This window comes from Narcine bancroftii, chromosome 6 (genome assembly GCF_036971445.1).
Source record: "Narcine bancroftii isolate sNarBan1 chromosome 6, sNarBan1.hap1, whole genome shotgun sequence".
Taxonomy (NCBI): domain Eukaryota; kingdom Metazoa; phylum Chordata; class Chondrichthyes; order Torpediniformes; family Narcinidae; genus Narcine; species Narcine bancroftii.
Window position 1 is genome coordinate 24,553,424 of NC_091474.1, and position 26,261 is coordinate 24,579,684.

The following is a 26,261-nucleotide window of genomic DNA, read 5'->3' on the forward strand; positions in this document are numbered from 1 at the left end:
TTAAAAAAACCGCACACTCCCAAATGAAAGGGCCAGCAATTTATCTCCATAAGCATATGAAGACTGCCACTCCAGAATGAACCCAGAAACCCTGACGTGATGTGCAAAAACTGTAGATACTGGAATCTTAAGCAAACAATGAGCTGCTGGATGAATCCAGAGAGTGAGGCAGCATCTGTGGGTAGAAATGATCAGTCAAGGAATTGGGTGAGGACACTTTACCGAGACTTGAATAAGAAGGGGTGATATCAAGTTTATGAATAGAGATAGAGAACAAAGAAGGGGGAAATGCTGCGGAGGGGCTAAGAGATGATAGGGGATTGGGTGGAAGTTGGAAGACACCACAGGGAGTGAGGGAAGTTAGAGAGAAAAGTAAGAATAGGAAAAGAGATGGAACTAATGGAACTAGGTAGAGGCGGGGGTGGGGAGCCTAAAAAGAGAAAAATCAATATTCATGTTGTTGGGTTTAAGGTGGTCGAGTAGCGCTGAAGTTCTCCAGAACTGACTGCAATATTAAACTCTCATTGGTGTTGGCGGAGCTGGTTGTTTCCAATAAGTGGTCAGATCAGCCCTCCACAGATGCTGCCTGGCCTGCTGAGCATTTTCTGTTTTAATTTCAACATCTGCAGTTTAAAAAACAATTTTAGATCTGGCAAAGTTTTTTTTGAAAATTTTACTTTTGATTTTACAGACTCATGCATTACATACAATATGGGCGATCAATCTTCCCCTTTACAGAATACTTTGTATCAAGTATTCTTCAACCCCTCCCCCCCTTTCCCTCCCCCCACATCCCCCCATCTTAGATCTGGCACAGTCCCCGTGGGTTGTTGTGTCTATGACTGTTTGAATTAATTCAGCAAAAGTTAACGTTTTACATTTAACATTCAGATTTATTGTCAGAGTACATACATGACATCAAAATCAACCCTGAGATTCTTTTTTCCTCTGGGCCAGGCTGAATTTCTACTCATTGGTTGTGCATTAAACTGTGCTCAAGGAAAGATGGATACATGTAACTTTTTTTTAATATCCTTTCTTTTTTCTTCTTTTTATGGCTCTCCTGAGGAGAGTCGGCTGAAGGGGGCGGTTTCTTTTTCTTATTTTTAATATATATAAAAAATGTTCATGTTCATGTTTAATTGCTGTATATGCCATATATTATTTGTTTTTTTGAACGAATAAATAAAGTTTAGAAAAATAAATAAAATACAACAAAGAATAAAAAAAGGAAAGATGGGTATAGAAAGAGAGAAATATAAACAAGAAGAGCAAACTGTGCAGTACAGAAAATATATATTCTGAAATAAATAATGTGCAAAGTAAGAGACCTTAAATGAGTCTCTAGTCCTTTTCACACTAAGAGCAAGCGGTGACCCTTCTTGGACCCTTCTTGGAAGCCAGAACCTCCCGGGCCTTTCACACCATAACCATATAACCATATAACCATTTACGGAGCAGAAACAGGCCATGTTGGCCTTTCGAGTCCGCACCGGTTCACTGAGTTTGTGCGCCCTCTTCAGGCATTGGTCCCGGTCGATCTTCATTCAATTACGAGGGGCGAATTCAATGCAGGTGGAATCAGATAATAGCAAAACTATGAGCAAACAGATTGGCTGTCTGTGTACCAAAAATAGTAAAACTTGACGAAACCGATCCCTCTTTTGTTGTGACAGGACCACATTGATCTATGGTCAAAATTCACATGGATTTGCCCTCCTTGGCAATTGGGGGGGGGGGGAATGGGGGAAAGGGGTCCCGTTCCCAGTGATGATGCATTATGTATGAGGCTACTCTAACCAGAGTTCTCAGGATCTCGGAATTGGATCTTTATGTCGCTCCCCATTGTTTATTCAAACCGACCTTCACTGAAATGTGAACTGGATACGGGGTGTTTACATTATCACGTTAACACATGTGTCTTTTAAGCATTTCTTTACCTAGTTCTCTAATTGGAATTGAATGAGATTCAGATTTGGTGATATGATCCAAATGTTTAATGAGACACCCCCCTCAACCCCAGGCCGACGGTCACCTCCCCCTGCACCCTGCCATCCATTGCCCCCCTCCCCCACTTTGGGGCCGTTTCGGCACGTCGCAACAGCGGCATAATGGCTGACCGTTACCCATAATCCCTCACACAGCTGGAACTGCTGCTGTGTGAAAAGCCCCAGTGAGTGAGTTTGTTTTTTAGGAGTCAGATGGTAGAATGATAGCAGCTGTTCCTGCATCTGGTAGTGTGAGTCTTGTGACTTCTTCCTTGATGGCAGCAGGAGAACAGTGTGTGCTGGGTGGTGTGGTTCCTTGATGATTACTGCTGCTCTATGAACCATACTATGAACCACTCTATGAACCATACTGACCAAAATACACACAAACATTTCCCTCTTGAATATACAGTGTCATTTTCTCCACTTTCCCCCCCCCTCCCTTCCCTCCCTCCCCACCCACTCAACGCTCAACATATATGATACATTAAATCCATTAAACAATGTCATCACACAATGAAAATAAACAAGAAATTTGTGTCATCTACTTTTACACACTGGGTCAGTTCATTTCGTCTTCTTCTCCTTCTGTCATTTTAGGCGGTAGAGGTCCACGGTAGGACTTCTCTGTTGTGTTCCATGTACAGTTCCCAAATTTGTTTGAATACTGTGATGTTATTTCTTAAATTATATGTTATTTTTTCCAATGGAATGCATTTATTCATTTCTATGTACCATTGCTGTATTCTCAGGCTGTCTTCTAATTTCCAGGTTGACATAATACATTTTTTTTGCTACAGCTAAGGCTATCATATAAATCTTTTTTGTGCTCCATTCAAATCAAGTCCAAGTTCTTTACTTCTTATATTACTTAGAAGAAAGATCTCTGGATTTTTTGGTATGTTGCTTTTTGTGATTTTATTTAATACCTGATTTAGATCTTCCCAAAACTTTTCCACTTTCTCACATGCCCAAATTGCATGTACTGTTGTTCCCGTTTCCTTCTTACAGCAAAAACATCTGTCTGATACCGTTGGGTCCCATTTATTTAACTTTTGGGGCGTGGTGTACAGCCTGTGTAACCAATTATATTGTATCATGTGTAACCTCGTGTTTATTGCATTTCTCATAGTTCTGGAGCATAGCTTTTCCCATGTTTCATTCTTTATCTTTATGTTTAGATCTTGTTCCCAGTTTTGTTTGGGTTTACAGCTTGTTTCCTCGTTCTCTTTCTCTTGCAGTTTGATGTACATGTTTGTTATAAATCTTTTAATTATCATTGTGTCTGCAATCACATATTCAAAATTGCTTTCTTCTGGTAACCTCAGCCTGCTTCCCAATTTGTCCTTCAAGTAGGTTTTCAGTTGGTGGTATGCAAACATTGTACCATGAGTTATACCATATTTGTTTACAAATTCTATCAATTCATTTGTTCAAAAGATAATAATTTATTTCCCGAAAAACAATTTTCTATTCTTTTGATCCCTTTTCTCTCCCATGCTCTAAAGGAAAGGTTATCTATTGTGAAAGGGATTAGTTGATTTTGCGTCAATATTAATTTTGGTAGTTGATAATTTGTTTTATTCAATTCTACGTGAATCTTCTTCCAAATGTTGAGCAGATGGTGCAGTACTGGTGAATTCCAATGTTGCACCAGCTTTTCATCCCACTTATATAGTATATGTTCAGGTACCTTCCCTATTTTATCTAGCTCTAATCTGGTTTTTCCCTTGTTTGATAAAAAATCTTGATAGGTATCTTAATTGTGCTGCTCTATAATAATTCTTAAAGTTTGGTAGTTGTAAGCCCCCTTGTTTGTACCATTCTGTTAATTTATCTAGCGCTATCCTCGGTTTCCCCCTTTCCATAAGAATTTCCTTATTATTTGGCAGTGTTCCCTGTTGATATTCTCAATGGTGGGGAGGGTTTTGCCTGTGATGTCCTGGTCTGTGTCCACTACATTTTGGAGGGCTTTACACTCAGAGGTATTGGCCCCATACCAGGCCGGTCCGCACACTTTCCACCACACATCTGGAGAAGTTTTACAAGTTTTTGATGTCATACCAAACCTTCACAAACTCTTGATTGATTGATTAACCTCTAATTAATTGTTATAACTTTCAATAAACTCGATGTTTCACTCTGGATATCTTGAATCTGTTCGTTTAGCGTGCAATCTGTTCTTGCAGAAAGTCACTCACTCCCGGGTGTTAAATGTGACAGACACGTTGATTAGGGCAATACTGTCTCCAAGATACCGGGACAAAGGCAAGAACTTGTCTGACAGGTTTCGCGCTGAACCATGTTGTAACAGGGTAACTGAGCACATTTGTCCTCGCCTCAACAAATATAATGCCGCAAAACGTTTTTAATAAAAGAGATCATTATTCCCACTACAGCGGGTCGTGTGTTTAATGTTAAGTCACTAAAAGGATGAAACTAACATTGTGCCCGATGGATGTTAAACAGGAAAGTCTGCAGACACTGGGATTGCAATATAATACAACGTTTAAACGAGGACCAAATCGACCTTGCATTGGGGAAGAAGAAGAATTGCAAAGCAATAAACTTCACTAATTATAGAAAGATTATTTAACAATGAGCATTAGAGAGAATGGGGTGATTCCTCGTGGATCTCAATTCTGATGGAATCGTGTCCCAACTCGACGCCTGTGAAGTGTTTGTCACGGATATTTATTCCGCACCTCCCCAGGTCTTGGAATGGGACAGCCCGAAGTGGAGCCGACACCATGTACCCGCGCCTGCAGGTAGCGAGCAAACTCTTTGCCCAGCCTCGGTGTTCGGAAATGTTAGCTGCACTTTGCAACATGGACCGCGGAGAGGACGCGCCGAATAGCAGTGGCGAGGGACCCAGGGCAATTCGGAGCATCCACTCTGAGAATGTCCCGGAGACTCACAACGTGCCCATGAGAATCCTCATCAGACCCTTTCCGCCTGTGCTGGATGAAGAGAAAGTCAAGAGTTTAATGGAAACAATCAAGGTACAAATGTCTGAAAGTACAGAAGTGACCAATTGAGCAAGATATCCTTTAGGGTTTTGGGTTTGGAAGACCAAACAAATCTTTATAGAGTGTCTACAATACACAATGTGCTGGAGATCTTGGGATTTGTCTGTTTAACCCCCATACTGTGACTAAGCCAGTTAACATTTCTCATATAGTTCAACAAATCAGTTTAAAAGGCGAGGATAGGGTGGCGATAATGTTAATGCAAGTTAGATGATTTCCACTCCGAAGTTTACGGTGTTAACGTTTATTGTTAATCGAGCTGTGATGTTGAAATACACAGAGATGTTGGAGAGACTCAAGAGGTCGGGGTAACCAAAGCTTCGGCCTTGCGCCCTTTGTCAAGTGATGAGACAAAAAAAATGCAATCGCCTGAACGAAAAGGAGGGGAGAGGCAGGGGGAGGAGCACAGGCTAACAGGTAAGAGGATACAGGTGGGAGGGTAGAGGACATTTAAAAAAAAAACCTCAGGTGTGTGCAGTTTTGGTCATCTAAATACAGGTAAGATCAAAAGATATCAATGAGACTGAAAGATTACCAGGACTTGAGTTAAACAGGTTAGGACTTTATTCCCTGGAGTGTAGAAGAATGAGGAGAGCAGGAGTCAGCCATCTGGCCTGTCAAGCCTGCTCCACCATTCAATGTGATCATGGCTCATCTCCATCTTCCTGCCTTTTCCCCCTTATCCCTTAATTACCTTGCCATGTAAACCTCTATCAAACCTTTTCTTAAATATATTTACTGAGCGAGCCACTGTTTCAATGGACGGCAAGTTCCATAGATTCACCACCCTCTGGGGGAAAAAGCAGTTCCTCCTCAAGGGAGAGGAATATAAAAATATGATGGTTATCGATAGAGTTTGTAGATAGGCTTTTTTCACTGAGGTTAGGGGCGATGCAAACCAGAGGATATGGGCTAAGGGTGAAAAGGGAAAAGTTTAAAGGGAGAACTTCTTCACACAGAAAGTGGCAGACGTGTGGAACGAGTGGCCAGCTGAAAGTGCTATTTTAACATGAAAGAAAAATGTGTACAGGTACATGCATTGGAGGGTTATGGACAGGGTGCAGGTCAGTGGGACTAGGCAGAAAAATAATTTGGCACAGACTAGAAGGGCAGAAGGGCTCGTTTCTGTGCTAGAGTTTATGGTTCTTCGGTGAGCTCTGAGTGGAGAGGGAAGGGGATAGGAAGCTGGAGAGAATAAGGGAAAGAGAAAAAAACAGGGGTTTAAAGGAAATTGGAGACATTGATGTTAATGCCATCTGGTTGGAGGTTGTGTTCCTCCAATTTGCAGGTGGCCTCAGTTTGGTAGTGCATGAAGCCATGGATAGTCATATTGGTGTGGGGATAGAGTGTGGAATTAAAATAGTTGGCCACTAGGAGGTCCTTGATATTGCAGTGGACAGAGTGAAGGTGCTCAATGAAGTAATCTCCCAGTCTGCGACCAATTTCCCCTGCTGAGGTGGAGCAGGAGAGATAGAACAATGATGCTGGAGCCAGTAGGTGATAGATGGATTGAAGAGGGCTGAAGGATCTGAAGGATGATTGGCAGATGGAACCAGGAGGGGGCAGGGGCCTCCGTGGTGTTTGTAGGGAGGTGGAGTGGAGTGGGAAATGGAAATGTAAGGAGGGTGGCTCTGCCAAATACGCAAGAAAGGGATACACGTGCCCTGAAAATGGACAAATCAGAAGCCTCGGAATTGAAGTCCTCATCTTCAGCACAAATGCGGTGGATGCGGAGAAGCTGGGAGACCGGGATGGTATCCTCACAGAAGGCAGGGTGGGAAGAAATCTAGTCCAGGTATCTGTGGGAGCAATGCCCTGTTTGTGCACATGCCTACAGTTTTCTCATACCTTGATGAAGGGCTCAAGCCCAAAAAGTTGGTTATGTATCTATCTTTGGTCCATAAAATACACAGTTTGACCTGCTGAGTTTCTCCAGCATGGTATGTTTTACAGTGCCCTGTTTTGTTTGGCGGGAAAAGGTGAGAGCAGAAATCCAAGAAATTGTCCCATCTTTCAATTCCATTTGAATGAATTTGTCCTTCAATAGCTTCCATTATACCACTATTGTCATCTTCTCTTGTCAGGTTCTAGCATTCGCATCCTTTGCTTCTGCTCCTCAACACCTGCATGATTCATCAACACCCTTTATCTCTTGCCTCTCTCTCCCTTGGCCTGGCACCTGCCAGTCAATCACCGACTTCTCAATTGTCCATCATCCTTCACCCCTCCTTAGTTCATCTGTCCCCTTCTGGCCCCAATCCAACACACCCTACCCTGTCCTCATACCACCCCTCTCCCCTCTGCACTCTCAGTCTTGATGAAAGTTTCCAACCCAAAATGTTAACTATTCCTTTTCTCTCCCAATGCTACTTGATCAGCAGAGCTCTTCCAGGATTTTGTCTTTTCTTTTTTGCTCCAGATTTCAGTATCTGCAGGATCTTGTTTTTCAAAATCTATTTTTAACCTGTTGGATGAGGAAGGATGATGCACCAAAATATCACTGGACAACACATCTTTTCAAAAGGTTTGCTTCCTGAAAAAATATTGGGGATTATGATGGACAGCTTCAAGCTGAACACAAAGATGGAGAGGAGTCACGTGATGGAGTAGTGGCCGGACGGTGAACTCCAGCCCTCTCCAGAAAAGTTGGGAAAAACAAAGGAAAACACAAAGGCACAGAAATAAAAGTTACAGAAAAGTGAGTATAAAGGTGGAAAGAAGATGGCGACAAAAAAAGAAAAATCGAAAGCAACGGTAAGAAGAGAGGAAGAGAAGACAAAAGAGGAAAAAGGTGAAGGCCTTACCTGTCCGAAGAGGCCCGCTGCAGAGAGAGAAACCCGCTCCCTCAGGTCGGTAAATAATGGACTACAAAAATGGCTCGCAGAGCCGAGTAAAAGTGCGCAACCGCGCATGCGCGATACTTCGCGCATGCGTGATGCGAATGAAAAATAACACACCGACGGGAGGGGGGACCAGCTGGGGAGTCGATCTCCACAGCCGGCAACGACAGCTGCAGAACACCTGCAGCAAGAAGAGACCACAGAAGACAATAGAAACAAGAAGGAAGAGGAGGAAAGGGCACCAAAGAAACAACAGATGGCCAACCCAGAGGAAGAAGAAGAGGAAGAGGAAGAGTACAGTGAAATAGAAGAAGAAAAGAAAGGCAAGGTAAAGGATATACTTGCTCTTATTAAAGGATACATGGAGTCATTTAAAGAATGGCAAACACAGGAATTTAAGGATTTAAGAAAAAGAATAAACAACACAGAAGAGAAAATAAATAAAATGGAGATGACCTTAACAGAAATGGGAAAGAAAATGGACAAGATGGAAGAACGGGCAGTAGCAGCAGAAATGGAGGTAGAAGACTTAAAAAAGAAATTGGAGAAATCTAATAAAAAAAACTAAAGAGACACAAGAACTACTAGCTCAAAAAATAGATACAATGGAAAACCATAACAGAAGAAATAACATAAAGATAGTGGGCCTTAAGGAAGATGAAGAAGGCAAGAATATGAGGGAGTGGGAGTTTATAAAAGAGTGGATCCCTAAGACCCTAGGATGTCCAGAACTACAGCAAGAAATGGAAATAGAAAGGGCACATAGAGTATTGGCCTCTAAACCACAACCACAACAAAAACCAAGATCTATTGTAGTAAAATTCCTAAGATATACTACAAGAGAAAAGGTACTGGAGAAGACAATGGAAAAAGTAAGAGAGGGCAACAAACCACTGGAGTATAAAGGGCAAAAAATCTTCATTTATCCAGATATAAGTTTTGAACTCCTAAAGAAGAGAAAAGAGTTCAATACAGCAAAGACGATTTTATGGAAGAAAGGGTATAAATTTATACTAAAGCATCCAGCGGCATTGAAAATATTTATTCCAGGACAACAAAACAGACTATTCTCGGATCCAGAAGAAGCACGAAAATTTGCAGAACAATTACAAAAATAGACTGAGGGAGGAAGACGGGTAATGAGAGTTAAAATGATCACGATTGATATGTATGTGGGTAAAGACAAAAATAGACTGAGGGATGAAGACGGGTAATGAGAGTAAAAATGATCACGATTGATATGTATGCGGGTAAAGAGGTATAAGAGTGAATAGAGACAATGAGCATACGTGAATGTATCTGTACTTAGAGGAAAATATAGATAGTATAGACAAGAATTAATAAGGGAAGGTAATGGAATAGAGAGAATAAGGAGGGAATTAAAAGAGTGACCTTTGTGACATATGAAAAGTGAAATCTTTTCGGGGGGGGCGGGGTGGGGGAAAATAGCGGTCACTGCAAAATCAGTTGACGCTTGCGAGTGGATTCGCAAATCCAAATGGAGAGGGGAGATGTGGTTGTCCGACAAGGGATAAAGGACAACTCAGGAGGTGAAGGGGAGATTGGGGATAAATAAGATAGAAATAGGAGAATAAGGAAAATGTTGGATGTTGTAGGAATGTTGTCTTATAAAGAGTTGAAAATAAGAAAACAGAAATGGAAAAGGAGGAAAGGTAATGATGGAAAAACGGAAAGAGAAGATAAACAAAATATAAAAGGGCTACGCTGAACTATATGACTTTAAATATTAATGGAATACATAACCAAATTAAAAGGAAGAAACTACTAAATTTAAATGAATAAATGTATTCCATTAGAAAAAATAACATATAGGTTAAGAAATAATATTGAAATATTCGAACAAGTATAGGAGCCTTACATTAAATACAATAGCGAAAACCTACCGGGGACAAACATTACCTAAGTTGATGGAAGGAGAAGGAAAGAAAAGAATGGACTCAGTAGAATTTCTGGTGTAATTTTGTTGAATGACAACATTGTCTGACTGGCTTAATGCAACCTAGATTGTATACCTAAAATGGATGAGAGGGGGGTGGTGGGGGGGTGGCTTGGGAGGAAGGGGGGGGAGAAAAAGTCACTGTATATGTGTGAAAAAGAAATAGTGTATATCATGGATAATGTGATTTATGGTGTGAAAAATAAAAAAATTAAAAAAAAAGCTGAACACAAAGATCATTTCAGATTTGCTGTATCGCGTAGGAAGTTGTACAAACATTGAATTTAGCAAGTTTTATCACATATTGATGCTGACACACTGCGTTAGTTCAACTGAACTAAAAATGTTTTGCCACTGATTTTTGTTTGTACTCCGCATCAGATGCCTCTCGTGTCAGTCTCCAACGGTAGCATTGAGGGATTCCGGTTGCCGTGATACCACTTTTCCATAGTCGCCATGACCATGTTCGTCAGTGACGGCACCAAGATTAGCAGGAAAGAAATCGAAGAGCAAATGCAGAAAATGAATTTTCAGTGACATGTTGCATTTCATGGTTTTGTATAATTGAAGTAGTCTTAAAATATGACAGGAAAACACAAAACTGTGTTGTATCTAAAATAATGATACATTTTACAGTGATTTTTGTGATCAATAGCCAAAATCCATTAAATACACTCAAAAGTCTTCAGGAAGCAAAATCCAGGAGGTATTTCCCACTATTCCCCTGGATAGCCGAATTGACTGTACTTGTATCTTGGTATACCTATCTCAACAATGGAGCACCAACATCCCAGGCTGATGCTCCAGTGTGGTACCCAGGGACTGCTTCACTGTAGGAGTCACCAGCATATGGAATCACCCACCCATGGTTCTCTCCCACACCCAGTGGGTCCAGACTCGGAGAGCCAATCTTGCTGACCCACACCATTTCAAACCCCCGTGGTGTCGTCTGGATTAGACAGACTCTGTCATCACAATCCAAACCACTCCCCAAATAGGAGCAAGAGCAGGCCATCCGATTTGCTGAGCCTTCTCTGCCATTCAATGATGGAAGGCTTATCTCCATCTACCTGCCTTTCCCCTGAATCCCTTAATTATCCTGCCTTGCATGGGAGGTAAAGATATCTAACTGACATTTTGGGTTAGAGCCCTTCTTCAAGGTAACCAGACTCCTGAATTAAAAGGCTTGGGTGGGGGGGCGGAGGGGCACAGGTCAACAGGTAAAAGGCATAATTGGATGTGGATAGGAGGACAGGAGAGAGAAAAGGTGAGAAATGATGGGGCGGGGTGGGTGGCTCTGCGAATGCAGGTGGAGGAAAGGAAATGAGACTGAGGAAAAGGAAAAGAGAGAAAGAAACAGACCGCGAGAGAGAGAAAAGGAAAATAAATTTTTAAATTTAAATTTTAGGCATACAGCTCAGTAACAAGCTCTTTAGGCCCATGAGCCTATACAGCCAAAGTTCATACAATTGATCGACAGCCCCTGTACATTTTGAAGGGTGGGAGGAAACTGGAGCACTCATAGGAAACCCATGCAGACACTGGGAGAATGGACAAACTCCTCACAGATGGTGCTGGATTTAAAGCCGGATTGCCGGTGCTGTAACGGTGGGTAGGAGAAGGGGAGAGATAGGGGGTGAGGGGAGTGAACAGAAACCAGAGAAGTAAATTTTAATGACATCTGGTTTAAAAAGATTCCTGTAATTGCCTGCTAAATCTCCTTACGGTGTAATGATAGGTCAAGGATCTTGCGCAGCTCTGATCCCTGCAGGATCTGAGAGGTGATTTCTTGTGTACAATGCTGGAAAACCCCAGTGAGAGGGTTTCCAATGCTGCACTTCAAAAAATGATGCAGCATCGTAATCTAATTAATGCAAATACATTGTGAGGCAAAAAAAAAAGTTTTAGACCCCCCCATCAAAAAAATCCTTCCCATAATCATGTGACATGATCAGAGTGGCCTGTTCTGTTAACAACAGGGAGGCCGTTCAAGATGAACAATTTTCATTTGAGCAGTGCCTCTCAAAGATGCACCAAAACAGTTACCAGCCAATGAACCTGTCTGAAATGCAGTCAATTTTACATTGTAGGAAACTCAATGGCCATGTTGTACATTGCCATCTTGTACAAGCAGCAGTCATAAATGACAGATAGTCAATATTCATTGAGGGGCAAGCATCAGAATGCCAGGTAGAAGTCTCTTGAGCTTCTAAAACGGCCATCCTCGATGAGGGCTATACACTGCACCCCCCCCCCCCCACCCCTGTGGGCCATGGCACCTTTAATGGGGGCCAAGGTCTGAAATCCTTAATAAGGGATGCCAAGATATAAAGGGCGGGTGGGGGGGGGGGGGTTGTAGAAACTGAACAGATTAAAGATGTTTTGGGGAAGGAAGGGACTTTGCTGTAAGCTCAAAGAGCAACTGTGGTGGTTCGATTTTTGTCGGCCATAACTGTGTCACATTGCATTGGATCTGGACTGAGGCCACAAGGTTTAATTGCTATATTGCTTTATCACCTGTGTGGCAGCCTGAGCAAATGTTCCTTCTTTCTGGCTCTGAGCTGGACCCGTTCACACCAGATCAGCCAAACGCTGGGCTCTCGTTAGTCCGGGACACAATGGGGTGGTTGTAAGAAATGTCATCCTCCATTCCTTCAAGCACATGGCAATTAACAAAGACATTCATTTCTCTGTTTCTGTGTCCTTGGCTTTCTTTCTGGCCACCCACATTGTGCTACCCATCTTAGAGATAAATTTTCCATAGATATTTGGCCTCAGGAGCCCAATTAACTGATAACCCAGTGGATACAATGGCCATTGGAGCCCAACTTGACCACTGTATTCCAGTGGTCATTAGCCATGGGAGTCTAGTTAACCAGTAATCCAGTGGACACATTGACCATGGGTCCCCAGTATCCAGTAATCAAGTTAGCCATGGGGTCCCAGTTAACCAGTAATCCAGTGGGCAACTTGGCCACGAGATACTGATTAACCAGTAATCCTCGGGAGATGAATTAACCAGCAACCCAGTGGACAAATTGCTAGATTAGTATGAAGTGAATGTGCTGTTTACCCAGCCCCAAGATTCTACCGAAGTCGATTAGCAAACAAAATTTAACAGAGGCAGACTAGAAAATATGAATGAAGGCAGCCAAAAGCTTGGGCAAGGAAATAGGACTTTGGAATGTCAGATGCGAAAGAAAGGAATTTGAGGAATTCCAAAATTTAGGACCCCTACGAATGATACCAGCGTAAAATCAGGGAATACGCAGAGAATTACAGTCGGGGAAATGCCAATACATCAGTGTATTATAGGGAAGGAGGTGGCCACAGAGATAGGAAGGGGCGAGATCATGGAAAAGATTTGAAAACCAGGATGAGGATTTTGTAATCAAGGCACATTTAACCTTGAGCCAGTGTCAGCTTGGTCCAACGTAAACATCCCTGGTCTTTCTTCGTGGCTCAGGTGTCTAATCCCATTTGTCAACTTTAGCTGCTATTCTTTGTATTCCCTCCAAGGTCAGGATATCCCCCCTTTGGTACAGTGCCCAGAACTGGAAACAATACTCAACGTGGGATGGGTCAGTGCTTTGTATGACTTAACTATCAATTTCCTGGATTTGTGCTAATTCCTCAAGATACACATCTTAAGAATCTATTTGGCTATTTCACTACCACAGCCCATTGTGCTGGCTGCATGAAGGTGTTTTCCCCTGCAATCCTTGTCATTTCCTGCAGTCCAGACCCACTTAATTCGTAGTCATTGTTTCTCTATTTCAACCTCCACTGCTTGTTTTTTTTTCTCTCTTTGGATTTAATGTTGAGGCTGATCTTCCTCTCGATGCCAGCGCTTAAACAGATTTACCCCAGTATATCCCAGAGGACTCATTAACTGCATACCCCATCCCATCTCAGCAGGGACACCTGCCTGGATCTGAGCCTCGTTATTGTACGTACAGTCCCGCTGTCGCTGACTACAGCTGTCTCTGCTGTTCCATTGGACGTCATTGAATTGGATGGGATGACACAGCTCTCTGGTTGGCAACGGAGAGTGTTTTTTTTAAAAAAAGAGAAAGTCTGCAGACGCTGGGGTTGAGAGCAATGCACAAGATAGGCTGGAGAAACTCAGCAGTTCACACAATACCCATAGGAAGTAACAGGTAACCAATGTTTCAGGCCTGGGCCCTTCGTCGAGTACCAGCAAAAACCAGGCGGCGCCTGACTAAAAAGGTAAAGGAGGAGGGAGGAGGGGGCAGGGGAGGAGCATGTCTGGTTTACTAACATGGTAGTGCCCATTCAAAGGAATAAGATATGGCAGCAAAATAGGTAAGTGAAGATTTTTATTATTGTTACATTAAACTGAATTATATTGTCTCCTGTCACATGTATCACAGTGCATTGAAAGCTTTGTTTTGTATGCTATTGAGTCAATTCCTACTTAAGTACAGTAGGTAATGCAGTAGTAAGTCAAAAGTGCAGGGTAGAGTGTTCCAAAGACAAACCCCAGGGGAAAATACACAGCAAAACAATGCAAGTTGAGTTTTAACTTTTAAAATTTTTGTTTTAAGTTCCAGCATGAATGCATTTTAATGTTTAAAAAGTACAAACAAAGATTAGTTAATGATTTATTTTACTTTTTTAACAGGTATGGTGTGTGTGACTGCCTGAAGACATTCACATGCAGTCAGTAGCAAGGACACTAGCTGAGTGCAACTTATCCATGGGCTGTCAAAGGCATTCTTTGAGTGCAGAGGTCCTTTTTTTCAAATGCAATGCTGGCATTCATTTCAAAAGAAATAGAATATAAGAGCAGGGATGTGATGTTGAGGCTTTCTAAGGCACTGGCGAGACCTCACTTGGAGTATTGTGAGCAGTTTTCGGCTCCTCATTTAAGAAAGAATGTGCTGACATTGGAGAGGGCTCAGGAGGTTCACAAGGATGATTCCACGAATGAAAGAGTTATATTGTAGCGTGAATAAAAGCTCTCATGACTGGATGGAGAACAAACACTTTTATTAGCTGATAACTAAGGGTAGGTTCTCACAGTAGTCTTCAGAAGGGTTCTGGGTTTAGGCGGGAAACCAGGGTTATAAGTGAGCAGATGGGGGCTGAGCCGGGAAGTGGGGCCAGCCATCAGCACAACACACTACCAATGAATCCCAGTTCACTGCACATATGAGGACCATTTGACAGATTTTGGCCTATACGCGTTGGAATTTAGAAGAATGGCATAGGTGCTCTGTGGGATTACTTAAGGTGGTATGTGAGTGAAAAGAAAAAGCTTGAGATCCACTGGTCTAGGACGAGAGGGTGCAATATCAGGATTGAAGGGCGTCTGTTTAGAACAGTGATGTGGAGGAAGTTCTTTAGTCAGAGGGTGGTAAATCTGTGGAATATGTTGCCACAGGCAGTTGTGGAGGCTGTCATTGGGTGTATTTTTAAGGCAGAGATTGATAGGTTATTCATTAGCCAGGGCATCAAAGGTTATGATTAGGCCGGGCAGTTGGGCTGAGAGGGAAAATGGCTCAGCTTATGATTAAATAGTGGGAGAGACTCAATGGGCTGAATAGCCTATTTCTGTTCCTATGTCTTATGGCCAAATTTGTGGTCAGGATCTGGAGGTGGCTGGATCTGCACCCCACCCCCACCCCCATTTACTGTCTTTCTCTTGCAGCCCTGAACTGAGGAGAGAGTTAAGGATCGCATTGCAGGATCTGGGGAGTCACAAGAAAACTGAGCATGGATGACAGATTTCTTGCTATTGAATCTGATGGATTTTAAATGGCAGTCAAGCAGTTATTGATACCAGCTTCAAATACAGATTTATTTAAGTTAGTGGAATTTAAATTCTCTAGAAGCTCTGGTGGATTTGAACTTTTGTCTCTTAATCGTTGGTTTTTAACTCAGTTCTGGCTGATAATTCAGTGACTTAGCAACTATGTTACTGTACCCCTTACAAGAATCTGCATGTTGTCAAAGACCAGGGAGCTGGCCTCATCAGGCAAATCAGTCTCATATTTTGCACCACAGGAGAGGAACTGCAGCTATTTCATCATAGAGTTATACATCCTCTTTAACCCTCATATCAATCTTCTCCAATCCCATTTGCCTGCGTTTGGATGGTATCCTTCTACTGTATGTAACTGTCGATCCCATGTAATAGTCGACCCCCCTCCCCTTTTTATCCCAAAAATCATGTGTTTTCAGTATGACCTGTGTAAAAGTTGACCCCCCCCCCCCCCCCCATTTTGGCCACCTGTCTGACACCCTGACCGCCCACCCGTCTGAGCTCCATACACCCCGACTGCCCGCTCACCGATGCTCCCATTGCCATGGCCACAGACTCTCTCCTAGGCCCCAGGCACCCATCATCCAAGCTCCCGATGCCCCGAATGTGGACATCACCCGGGCTCAGCCATCCGAGTCCTGACGCCTTGAACTTTGCATATACTTACCGTAGTCAGAAGTCGACCTTCCCCCCACCCCCCAAAATTTTACCTGAAAAATTGGTCCAAATAACTTAACTATTACACAAGTATATATGATATGCTTTGCCTATTTAAGTGCGTCTAATCTTAGACATACAGCACAGGAACAGGCCCTTCCGGCCCACAAGCCCACGCTACCCAAATACTAATTCTTACTAATTAACCTACTAACCCTGTACACCTTTGGAATGTGGGAGGAGACCGGAGTATCAGGAGGAAACCAACATAGATGTGGGGAGAACATACAAACTCTTTACAGATAGCGTCAGATTCGAACCCAGGTTGCTGGCACTGTACTAGGGTAGTGCTAACCCATTAGAATCCACCACCTCCTCTGGTAGATATTAACTCTTTATAACAAAAAGCATTTACCCCTAAATCCTCCTATAAATCTCCTACCTCATTCTTTAATATTATGCCCTCTTGTTCTGACTATCAGGTTGAGAAAAATCGAGCACAATTATTGACCTATTAGTGTCTCTCAATCTTTTCTCAACCACTGTCCACCTTTAAGTATTCCTTTAGGTACCGCACACCATATACAACAAACCTACAGAGTATCGGTGATGGGGGTTGGGGGGGGGGGGTGCCGGCAAACATGAGCCCTTTCCCACCCAACTGATGGGATTCTTGTTTATGTGGGACAATTTTTTGAGGAATTATAGTTTTTTTTGTTATCAGATTTACACATTGTTTATTACATCTGTAATATTTGTCCTTGCTACATTCCTATGGACCACCAGTGGCCACTGATTCTAGGTTGAGGGACACTGACCCACAGCAAACAGTACAGCACAGTAACGGGCCCTTTGGCCTGTTGGGAGTTTAGGTAAATGAAAGCAAGTAGATTCACTTCAAACCTAGTTTATTAACTATGTACATCAAGGATGCAAAGCAACTGAACATGGCCACTTGAGTACGCCAGCATAAAGAATCCCCCAGAACTTGAGTAACCTGAATATACAGGATATAAAGAGAGACTGATCTACTTCCCTTTCCTTATCTCATGCTCCATACCATGACAAAATTGCTTTGTTAAACTTCAGTGCTTACAAAGTGTCACAGAATGACCAATATTTACAGACACATTAAGAAACTGAAATGACAACTATATTAGGTGAGAAACATAAGAAAACACTCTGCTACATGTAAACAATATGAATATCCATGACTAGCCAAATAAATATACAGAGACTGAATCGTGTTTTACAGTTTATATTTGAGATTTGGCTTACTAACACAACCTGCGCGTATTCGATACAGATTTTCAGATGTGTTTGAGGATGACTCAGCTGGAGGCACCTCAACCTGAAACTGCTTAGTGTCCATCCTTCCCGGTCCTACTCTTATGGGAGTGTTGTAGTCTTCTGACCTAGGTCCAGGATCTTGATAGTCAGTCTCACTCAAACTGGGCTGGGCTGGCACAGGCTCAGCTGCAGATAGAATTTGTTGGCAATTCCTCCTGTACAGATTTCCTTCTGAGTGAACAAAATGAGATCTGGGCTCCTTGTAACTCTCCTTTACCATGCCTGTCCATTTGTAAGCTTGTGTCCTTCTATTAAAGGCTGAAGTGGTAGGCTTGAGCTGTCATAGGACAACTGTTGTGACAGTCTCTTATTGAGAAGCTGGGATTTTACCTCCTGTGGCTTACGCATATGAGGTTCAAGTAGCTTCCTTGAGACGGAGAGGAGTGCATGTTTGCCTTGAATTTAGTCTTTGTGCAGGAGACCCTAGCATTGTGTCTCGTGATATGTCCTGAGATTTAAGAGATTGAGGAAAACATCAGTTCCATCTCTGAGATTTCTCCAAGAGTTGTTTGGCAGTGCAGACAGTCAGCTAACCCATTAGATCGGGGATACTCTGGCTGCTGGTGACAAGAGTAAAGTCCCACTGTACGGCAACATCCTTGAATTGCTGGCTTGTAAACTGTCTGGCATTGTCTGATATGAGGACGTGCGGTGCTCCATGAACTGAAAAGTGTCTCTTGAGTTTTGTGATGACCGTTGCTGAGCTAACATTATGAAGTAGGTTATTCTCATACCCGCCTGATTATGAGTCCACCAGCACCAAATACTGCTGACAGCGCCATTCAAAGATATCTGTTGCCACGGTCAATCAAGACCAGTCTGGATCTGGATGAAGGAGGAGTGGTTCCTTTTGCTGGTGTGGTTTTGTGCTGTTACAGATAGAGCATATCTGTATCTCCTTGTTGATGTTATCTGGCATTGTAGGCCAGTAAATGATGCCTCTTGCTCTCTGTTTAGTAGATTCTGCACCGGGATGCCCTCTGTGCATAATGCTGATGTACTCCTTTTGTAGTGACCCAGGAATGACGGCTTTCTGGCCTTTCATGATGACCCCGTCTTCAATAGTTAGTTCACCTCGGAAAGGAAAATAAAGACAAACAGCATGTGGAAGACTACGCTGTTTGCTGGGCCACTCATGTCTAATGATATAATGCTGAGTGTCTGCAGGCTTGTGCCATCTGCTGTGCGTCTCTTTAACTCCTCCAAGTGAGAAGATAATATATAGTTGACTGTCATCATGTCCAAGTTGTCTTCTTCATCACTTGCTGAACTGTGGAAATCCTGGGAGCTCAAGACAGAGTGTCAGCAACTACGTTTGTTTTTTGCTTTTATACATGAGGGTGATGCTGAACTTTTGAAGTTGTATCATTATCCTTTGTAGCCTTGCCGGTGCTGCATATATGGGGTTTCTTCAGTTTTGTGACCAGGGGCTGGTGGTCTGTTTCTATGGCCACCGCCTTGCCGTAAATATAATCATGGAATTTTGAACATGCTAAGACCACTACCAACAACTTTTTTTTCGACCTGAGCATATCTGGTTTCTGTGTCAGTTAGTGCTCGTGAAGCATTTTCCTTCCTGCAAACAGGCTGCACCTAGTCCATACAGTGAAGCATCACTGGTAAGGATCACCGGCTTATTGACGTCGTAATAAGGCAGAACCGGTGCTTCTTTAGTGTTTCAAAAGCATTTTACTGCTGCTCATGCCAAGTCCTTGTGTAGTAATTGTCACAGTGGAGCTGTCAGCTGAATGAATTTGGAATAAATTTTCCGAGATAGTTGACCTTCCCCAGGAATCTTTGCCGAGCTGGGACATCTCCTGGTACTGGCGTTATACTGATTGCTTTTGTTTTGGAGGGGTCAGTTTTGAAGCCTTCACTTGTGAAAATGTGACCAACGTAGTTGACCTGATTCAGCCGGAACCTGCACTTGAGGGGATTAAGCCTCCATTTCACCTCTCTAGCACAGTTGAGCACTTTTCTCAAGATGATTATGTTGTCGACTTTGATTGCACAGGGATATCCAGCAAAAATCTATTCCATGGAACGCTGGAACACTTCACTGTCCGAATGGCATTCGTAGAAATCTCTAGCGACCAGAACAAGTGCTGAAGGTAGTTACGAATGATGACTTGTGGTCAAGTAAAATCTACCAAAAAGGAGTTCCTCGCATCTAAGACCGAAAACACAGTTGCATTCGACATTTGTGTGGCCACTTCTTCCACTGTATGCGTAGGGTGATGCGGCCTGTTCAGAGCAGCTTCAGGTCTCTTGGATTGATGTATGTTTTGATTTCTTGTTTGTCCTTTTTGGTGGTGGCAACCATAGAAGATGCCCAATCAGTTGGCTCAGAAACCGGACGGATGACACCCAATTCCTCCATCCTGTCTAGCTCAGCTTTGACTCATTCCTTCGTAGCCACAGGAATGCGTAGGACGAACAACTGGTTTCACTTCCGGGTCAAGTCTCATGGAATAGGTTATGGGTGGCTCTCCAAGCTCACCAGAAAAAATGCCGCTGTATTTCAGCTTGAATTTGATGTGACAGATTATCTTCAGTGGGACTCAACTGGTGAACGTCTTTGCTGAATGAGACCATCCCCTTTTGAATGAATGCGCGTAGCTCTAGCTGTGGCAGAACATCTTCATGAACAATGAGAAACCGTAATGTGTATAGGCATCCCTCTAGGTAGCACTGCAACTTAACCGTACCAACTGTATGGAATTTACTTCCCCCATTTGCAGTAAGGCTTGTGGATTTAATGCATGCTTTTTATTTGTTCTTCACTCACTCAAATGCCTTTTTTGACAAAGCATTTTGACATGGTGCTTGTGTCAGCTTTCATTTTAACTGAAGTGCCATTAATGTACACAGAGACAAAGGCTTCATCATTTTGTTTTATCTGTATATCAGTTGAATCAACAGCCATTGCAGAATTATATCCATCAACACAGCATGTCTCATCTGTATCTCTATCAGCTTGGTCTGGTTCTATCTGATGAACAGTTCTCCTCTGTCTCCATCTATTGTCCTTCTGTTTCTGATATCCATTTTATGGGAAAAAGGTTCTGACTATATACCCTTTCTATGCATTTCACAATGTTATATTCCTTTAAAAAGTCACTCCTTAATCTCCTTCATCAGGGAAGGCATTATAGTGGTTAGCGCAACGCATTTACAGCAACTGGAACTGGGCTCCGAGTCCTGTGCTGTCTGTCAGAATTTGTACCTTCTTCCCTTGTCTGTGTGGGTTTCCTTCACCCTTCAAAAATGTATCGGGTGTGTAGGTCAATTGGATGTACTTGGGTGCCACTGGCTTGAGGGACTTGCAGCATTTTTTAAAATGATTCCATTTGTTACAGCTGTTGACCAAAACCTGGACATTTGTCTATTAGCTGCATGATCAACTCCGCAGCCATAAACTGAGTCACAACACTTTTCTGGCTGGTTCTTAATTTTTGTTTTAAGACTTTAATTTTCACATGAACTTAGCCTGGACCGCATCAACATTGGTGACTGAGTGCTGTGGAGAAGCCAGTGTTTTGTTGAGCTCTTTGATCATCTCAAGTATTTGACGGAGGGAGACAGCCTTAGCTAATGTCGAATCATTATCGGGCAGTAGCACCTTTCTCATGTTGTCATTATTAACACCACAGACTAGTTGCTCTCTAATATGCTCCTCACGGAGAACTCCAAAACTGCAGCTTTTCGCTTTGATTCTTAAATCACTGACATACGAGTCCATCGTCTCACCAGCTTTCTGGTTTTGTGTGTTGAACTTGTGTCTTCCCATAGTAATGGTGGTTTGAGGGTTGCACATCTCTCTAAATTTTCTCCACCATCAGACTCCTCAACAATAAACTCAATCAGGGACTTGTTTAAGGACTCTTATTTTTGCACTTCAGTGCTCTCTCTCTGTAATGCAGTCAGTTTGTTTACATTTCTTTATTTGTTTACATGTGGACATAGAGCAAGTTTTTTTTTACGGTCAATAATGATAATTCAGCCTTGCCCACAGGAAAGAAACCTCAGGGTTGCATATGATGTCATGTATGTAGTCTGACAATAAATCTGAAATCTACATTACACAACTGTGACTGTTCCTTCCATCCACAGAACCCAGACAAAATCCACAATGTGCCTCCCATCGATGTCTTATGGATCAAGGGCCAACAAGGCGGGGATTATTTCTACTCATTCGGAGGGTGTCATCGATATGCAGCCTATCAGCGTCTGAACTTGGAAACCATTCCTGCCAAGATCATTAAGTCCACCATCACCGACCTACAGCTGTACTTGGGATCTTCAACCCCGAACCTTCAGTGATTGTTCAGACACATCCTGCCAATGAAAATATTTATTTTCTTATCACACCCCTCAATAGAGAAATCAATAACTAGAAAAGGTCATTTATAGGAAGATCAGATAAAAAGTTTAGGGGAAAAAAAAATAATTCATTGAAAGATTTGTTGGTCTGTACTGACTGCATGAAAAGGATGGGGTTTCAAAGAGTATCAGGGCAAGCATGTGAACACCCATAACCTTCAGGGCTGAAAAATAGGATAATCTCAATGTACATGAAGGGCAGAATGGCCTGCATCTGTGTTGTGATAAACAGGCAGGTGTTCAAACTGCAAAGGCAGAAATGGAGAAAAAACATGGTAGGAGAGATTATCATGTTTTGTGGCAGCAGTATTGTGCAAAATTGCTCTAAATTACCATTCCATAAATGCAAAATTTAATAAATAATTAGTGCAAAAAGAGAAAAACGTGAGGTGGTTCATTGTTCAAAAATCTGATGGCAGAGGGGAAGAAGCTGTTTTTGTAGAATTGGGTGTAATTCCTACATGATAACGGTGACTGTTGGAAATATTTCCTTTGGCTGTCCATGCAGATATGGGGAGAAAGTACAAACTCCTTACAGACCGCGCCAGATTCAAACCCAGGTTGCTGGCGCTGTAACATCATTGCCACTCTTGCTGAGTCTTTTTTGGAGACTTCCCGTGCTCCATAAATTGACTAGTTCATGACAGTAGAGTGAGGTTCTGCAGCTCGTGATCTCACTAAAATGGAGGGGGGGGAAAAAAATTCAGAAGTTTCAGGGGCTGCACTTTTAAGTATCCAGGTAATATTCTGGAATTCTCTCTAATTAGTCTGCAGCACACAGACGTGTTGGAGAAACTCAGCAGATCACGCAGCATCCAGAGGAAGTAAAGGGTAATCCACGTTTCGGGTCTGAGGCTTTCATCAGGAATACACGAGCCCGAAACGTGGGTTACCCTTTACTTCCTGTAGATGCTGTGTGACCTGCTGAGTTTCTCCAGCACGTTTGTGTATTGGACTCCAGCATCAGTAGACTTTTTTGTTTTAACACCAAAGTCTGCATCTCTCTTGACCAAAAGCCATTGGAACAGAATTAGTCCATTCAGCCCACCGAGTCTGCTCCACCATTTGACTGGTGTCTGATGTATTTTCCTCTCCACTCCATTCACCTGCCTTCTTCCTATAACCTTTAACTGATCAAGAACCTATCAGCCTCCACTATAAATCTACCCAATGACTTGGCCTCTGCAGCCACCTGTTGCAACAAATTCCACAGATTTGAAGAAATTTCTCCTCGTCTCTTTTCCAAAAGGGTAATCGTTTCTCCCCTTACTAATACTTCAATCTGATTTAATGGTTAACACTCTTGTCTTATGAGGTAGAAGGTTCTGGGGTCAAGACCTCTACAAGAGAGGAGGTCACAACAGTCTGTGCTGATCAACAGAAAGTGCACTGTCAACATTGCCAACTTTTAAATGAATCTTTTCTGCCTAACTCTAGTTAATGTAAAAGGACATGAAGCATTCTACTGAAACAGGAAATGGTCCCTTGTATGCTAGTCAATATTTACCTCTCAATCATAATTTCTGATTGTGGCTGCTTGCTGTGTGGAATTTGGACTCCACAAACTTCCTACATGACAATAGTAACAAAGAAATATTTCCTTTGGCTGTCGTGTGTTTTAAAAATCAGAATTTATTGTCATGAACATGTGTAATGTAATTTGTGGCTTTGCGGTAGTATTACGGGTAAAAAGTGGCTTTAAGTTACATTTAAAAATAAAGTAGTCCAAAAGAAGAGAAAGTGAGCTAGCATCTCTGGTCCATTGTCCATTCAGAAATGTGATGACGGAGGGGAAGAAGCTGTCCTTGTGCTACTGGGTGTTCATCTTCAGGCTCCTGTGCCTCCTTCCTGATGGCAGCAGTGAGAAGAGGGCATGGCCTGGGCTGGTGAGAGTCCTTGAGGATAGAGGCTGCTTTCTTATGACACCTCCTCTTGTGGATGTCCTTAATGAAGTGAAGACTGATGCCCATGACAGTGCTGGATGAGTTCACAGCTCTCTGTCTCCTTTTCCTATCCTGTGCATTGGCACCTCCAGACCACTCAGTGATGCAACCAGTCAGAATGCTCTCCATGGTACACCTATAGGAATTCATAACCTTCTTCATGATTGCATTGACATGGAGGAACCAGGACAGATATTCAGTGTGATCTTTCAGGTGAATGATGCCATCAAAATGCAAGTTCTGGCTTGCCTGTTTTAGTATTTTGGTTTAATGTTGTAATTTGCCTGATAATACTCCCTTGAAGTTCTGCAGAACAATCCTTTGAATTAAAGGCATCATATAAATGCTGCTTTTCTTCTCTTGTATGTTCAATGGCTGTCGTAAGCTTCATCAGCACCATTAGAGGGCAGTGTCTCACACATTTCAGCCCGGAACTGACTATGTACCTGATCACAAGGGCTAGAGTTTGGAGCGAGAAAAAAAATCAGACTGCTGGAGCAAATCAGCAGGTCAGGCAGCATCTGTGGAGGAAAACAGACAGTCAATGTTCCCTCAGGGCTGAGTGAGGAGACATGGAATGGTGGAGGAGCCAGTAGGTGATTGGTGGATGGAGCAGGGGTGAAGGATGGTGCATGGGTCAACCAGGTGGGGAAGCATGATGGGTGGAGTTGTGAGAGGGACAGATGGAAGCTGACAAAGCAGAGGAGTTGGGGGTGGGGTGGAATACAGATGGAGATGGGAAGGGGGGAAGGGATAGCAGCTGAAGGAAATATCCACAGGCAGGCTGAGATTCGGACCTAGACTGGAGAACTTGAGTCATAAGGAGAGATTGGTATGGCTGAGACTTCTTCCTGAAGCTCAGGAATCTGAGGGATGGGGGGTCCTTAGTTAGGTTTATAAAAGCCTGTGCCATCAACAAAATAAATGGGAATGGTCTTTTTTTCCCCAGAGTAGGGGAGTTAAATTGGAGGCAGAGGTTTAAAGAGAGGAGAAAGATTTAAAGGAGACCTCAGAGCAATTTCTTATGGAGGGTGGTGGGTGTGTGGAATGAGCTGCCAGAGGAAGTGGTAGATGGGGGTACAACTGCAACATCTGAAAAGACATTAGGTACATGGATATGAAAAGTTAAGGGGCTAAACACAAGCAAACAGTACTAGCTTAGGGAGACACATTGGTCAGCATGGACATGTGGGGCCAAAGGGCCTGTACCAGTGCTGTAAAAGTAGGAAAGGGGACCGGGTACCAAGGGTATTGATCCAAATGACCTTTCCTAATTGGACTCCAGAGAAATCCGATCCTTCACACATAATTGGTTTTCTGATAGACACAAACATTGTGGGCTGAAGGGCCAGTTCCTATGGTGCATGTTTCATGAACTACATACATCTATTTTACCCACCTCAGCTGGCAAGTTCTCCATTCTCACCACTCTCCTGGGTAAAGAAATCATTCTTGCCTTCCCTATTTATTAATGATTGCCTTGTACTTATGACCCTGAGTTTGGACTCCCATATGGAAACACTTCCTTCCTGACTGATGAGATCCCTTCATTATTTTAAAGACCTCCATCAGGTCATCTTGGCCTCTTTTCGAGAGGAAGGAACATCAGCCTTACGGTCTTTCCTGGGAGAATCGCAGGTCTGCTCTTACAGCTACAAATCATCCCGACACTCTCCAACACGTCTGCACTATTATGTAATCTGGAATACTGAGACAATATCAAGGGTAGAATAAACTTGAACAAGAGAGAATCAGAATTTATCATCATGAACATGTCACAAAATTTGTTTTGCAGCAGAATTGCAATGCAAATATGTATATAATCTTTACATTTAAAAATCAATAAATTAGTCCAAGTGAGGTCATGTCTGTGGGTCATTGTCCATTCTGAAATCTGATGGTGGAGGAGAAGAAGCTGTCCTTGTGCTGCTGGGTCTTGGACTTCAGGCTCCTGTACCTCCTTCCTGATGGTAGCAGTGTGATGTGGGCATGGCCTGGGTGGTGAGTGTCCTTGAGGATAAAGGCTGCTTTCTTAAGACACCTCCTCTTGTAGGTGTCCTTGACGAAGGGGAAACTTATGCCCGAGATGGCGCTGGTCGAGTTCACAATCTCTATAGCCTTTTTCTGTCCTGTGATTGACACCTCCATACCAGACAGTGATGCAACCAGTCAGAATGTTTTCATGGTACATCTGTAGAAATTTGCAGGAGTCTTCGGTGATGGACCAAATCTCCTCAAACTCCTCACAAAGTACATCCGCTGGCGAGCCTTCTTCATCATTGCACCAGAGAAGTTGTGTATTCATAACTACTTCAAATGCTGGCCT

The 26,261-nt window shown here is 42.8% G+C and overlaps 1 protein-coding gene and 1 long non-coding RNA gene across 2 annotated transcripts in view; one reads left to right on the forward strand and one right to left on the reverse strand.

Moving 5' to 3' along the window:
• Positions 1 to 4,702: 4,702 nt before the first annotated feature.
• srxn1 (sulfiredoxin 1 homolog (S. cerevisiae)) lies at positions 4,703 to 24,279 on the forward strand. The gene is made up of 2 exons (XM_069884329.1): positions 4,703 to 4,990; positions 21,723 to 24,279. Exons 1-2 carry the CDS (start codon positions 4,739 to 4,741, stop codon positions 21,930 to 21,932), a joined length of 462 nt encoding a protein of 153 aa, XP_069740430.1. The 5' UTR covers positions 4,703 to 4,738; the 3' UTR covers positions 21,933 to 24,279.
• Positions 23,605 to 26,261, reverse strand: part of LOC138735839 (uncharacterized) — a 114,063-nt gene continuing 111,406 nt past the window's right edge. Inside the window, exon 6 of the long non-coding RNA XR_011339962.1 lies at positions 23,605 to 24,456. This is a non-coding gene — a long non-coding RNA (uncharacterized lncRNA). The remainder of the gene's footprint in view (positions 24,457 to 26,261) is intronic.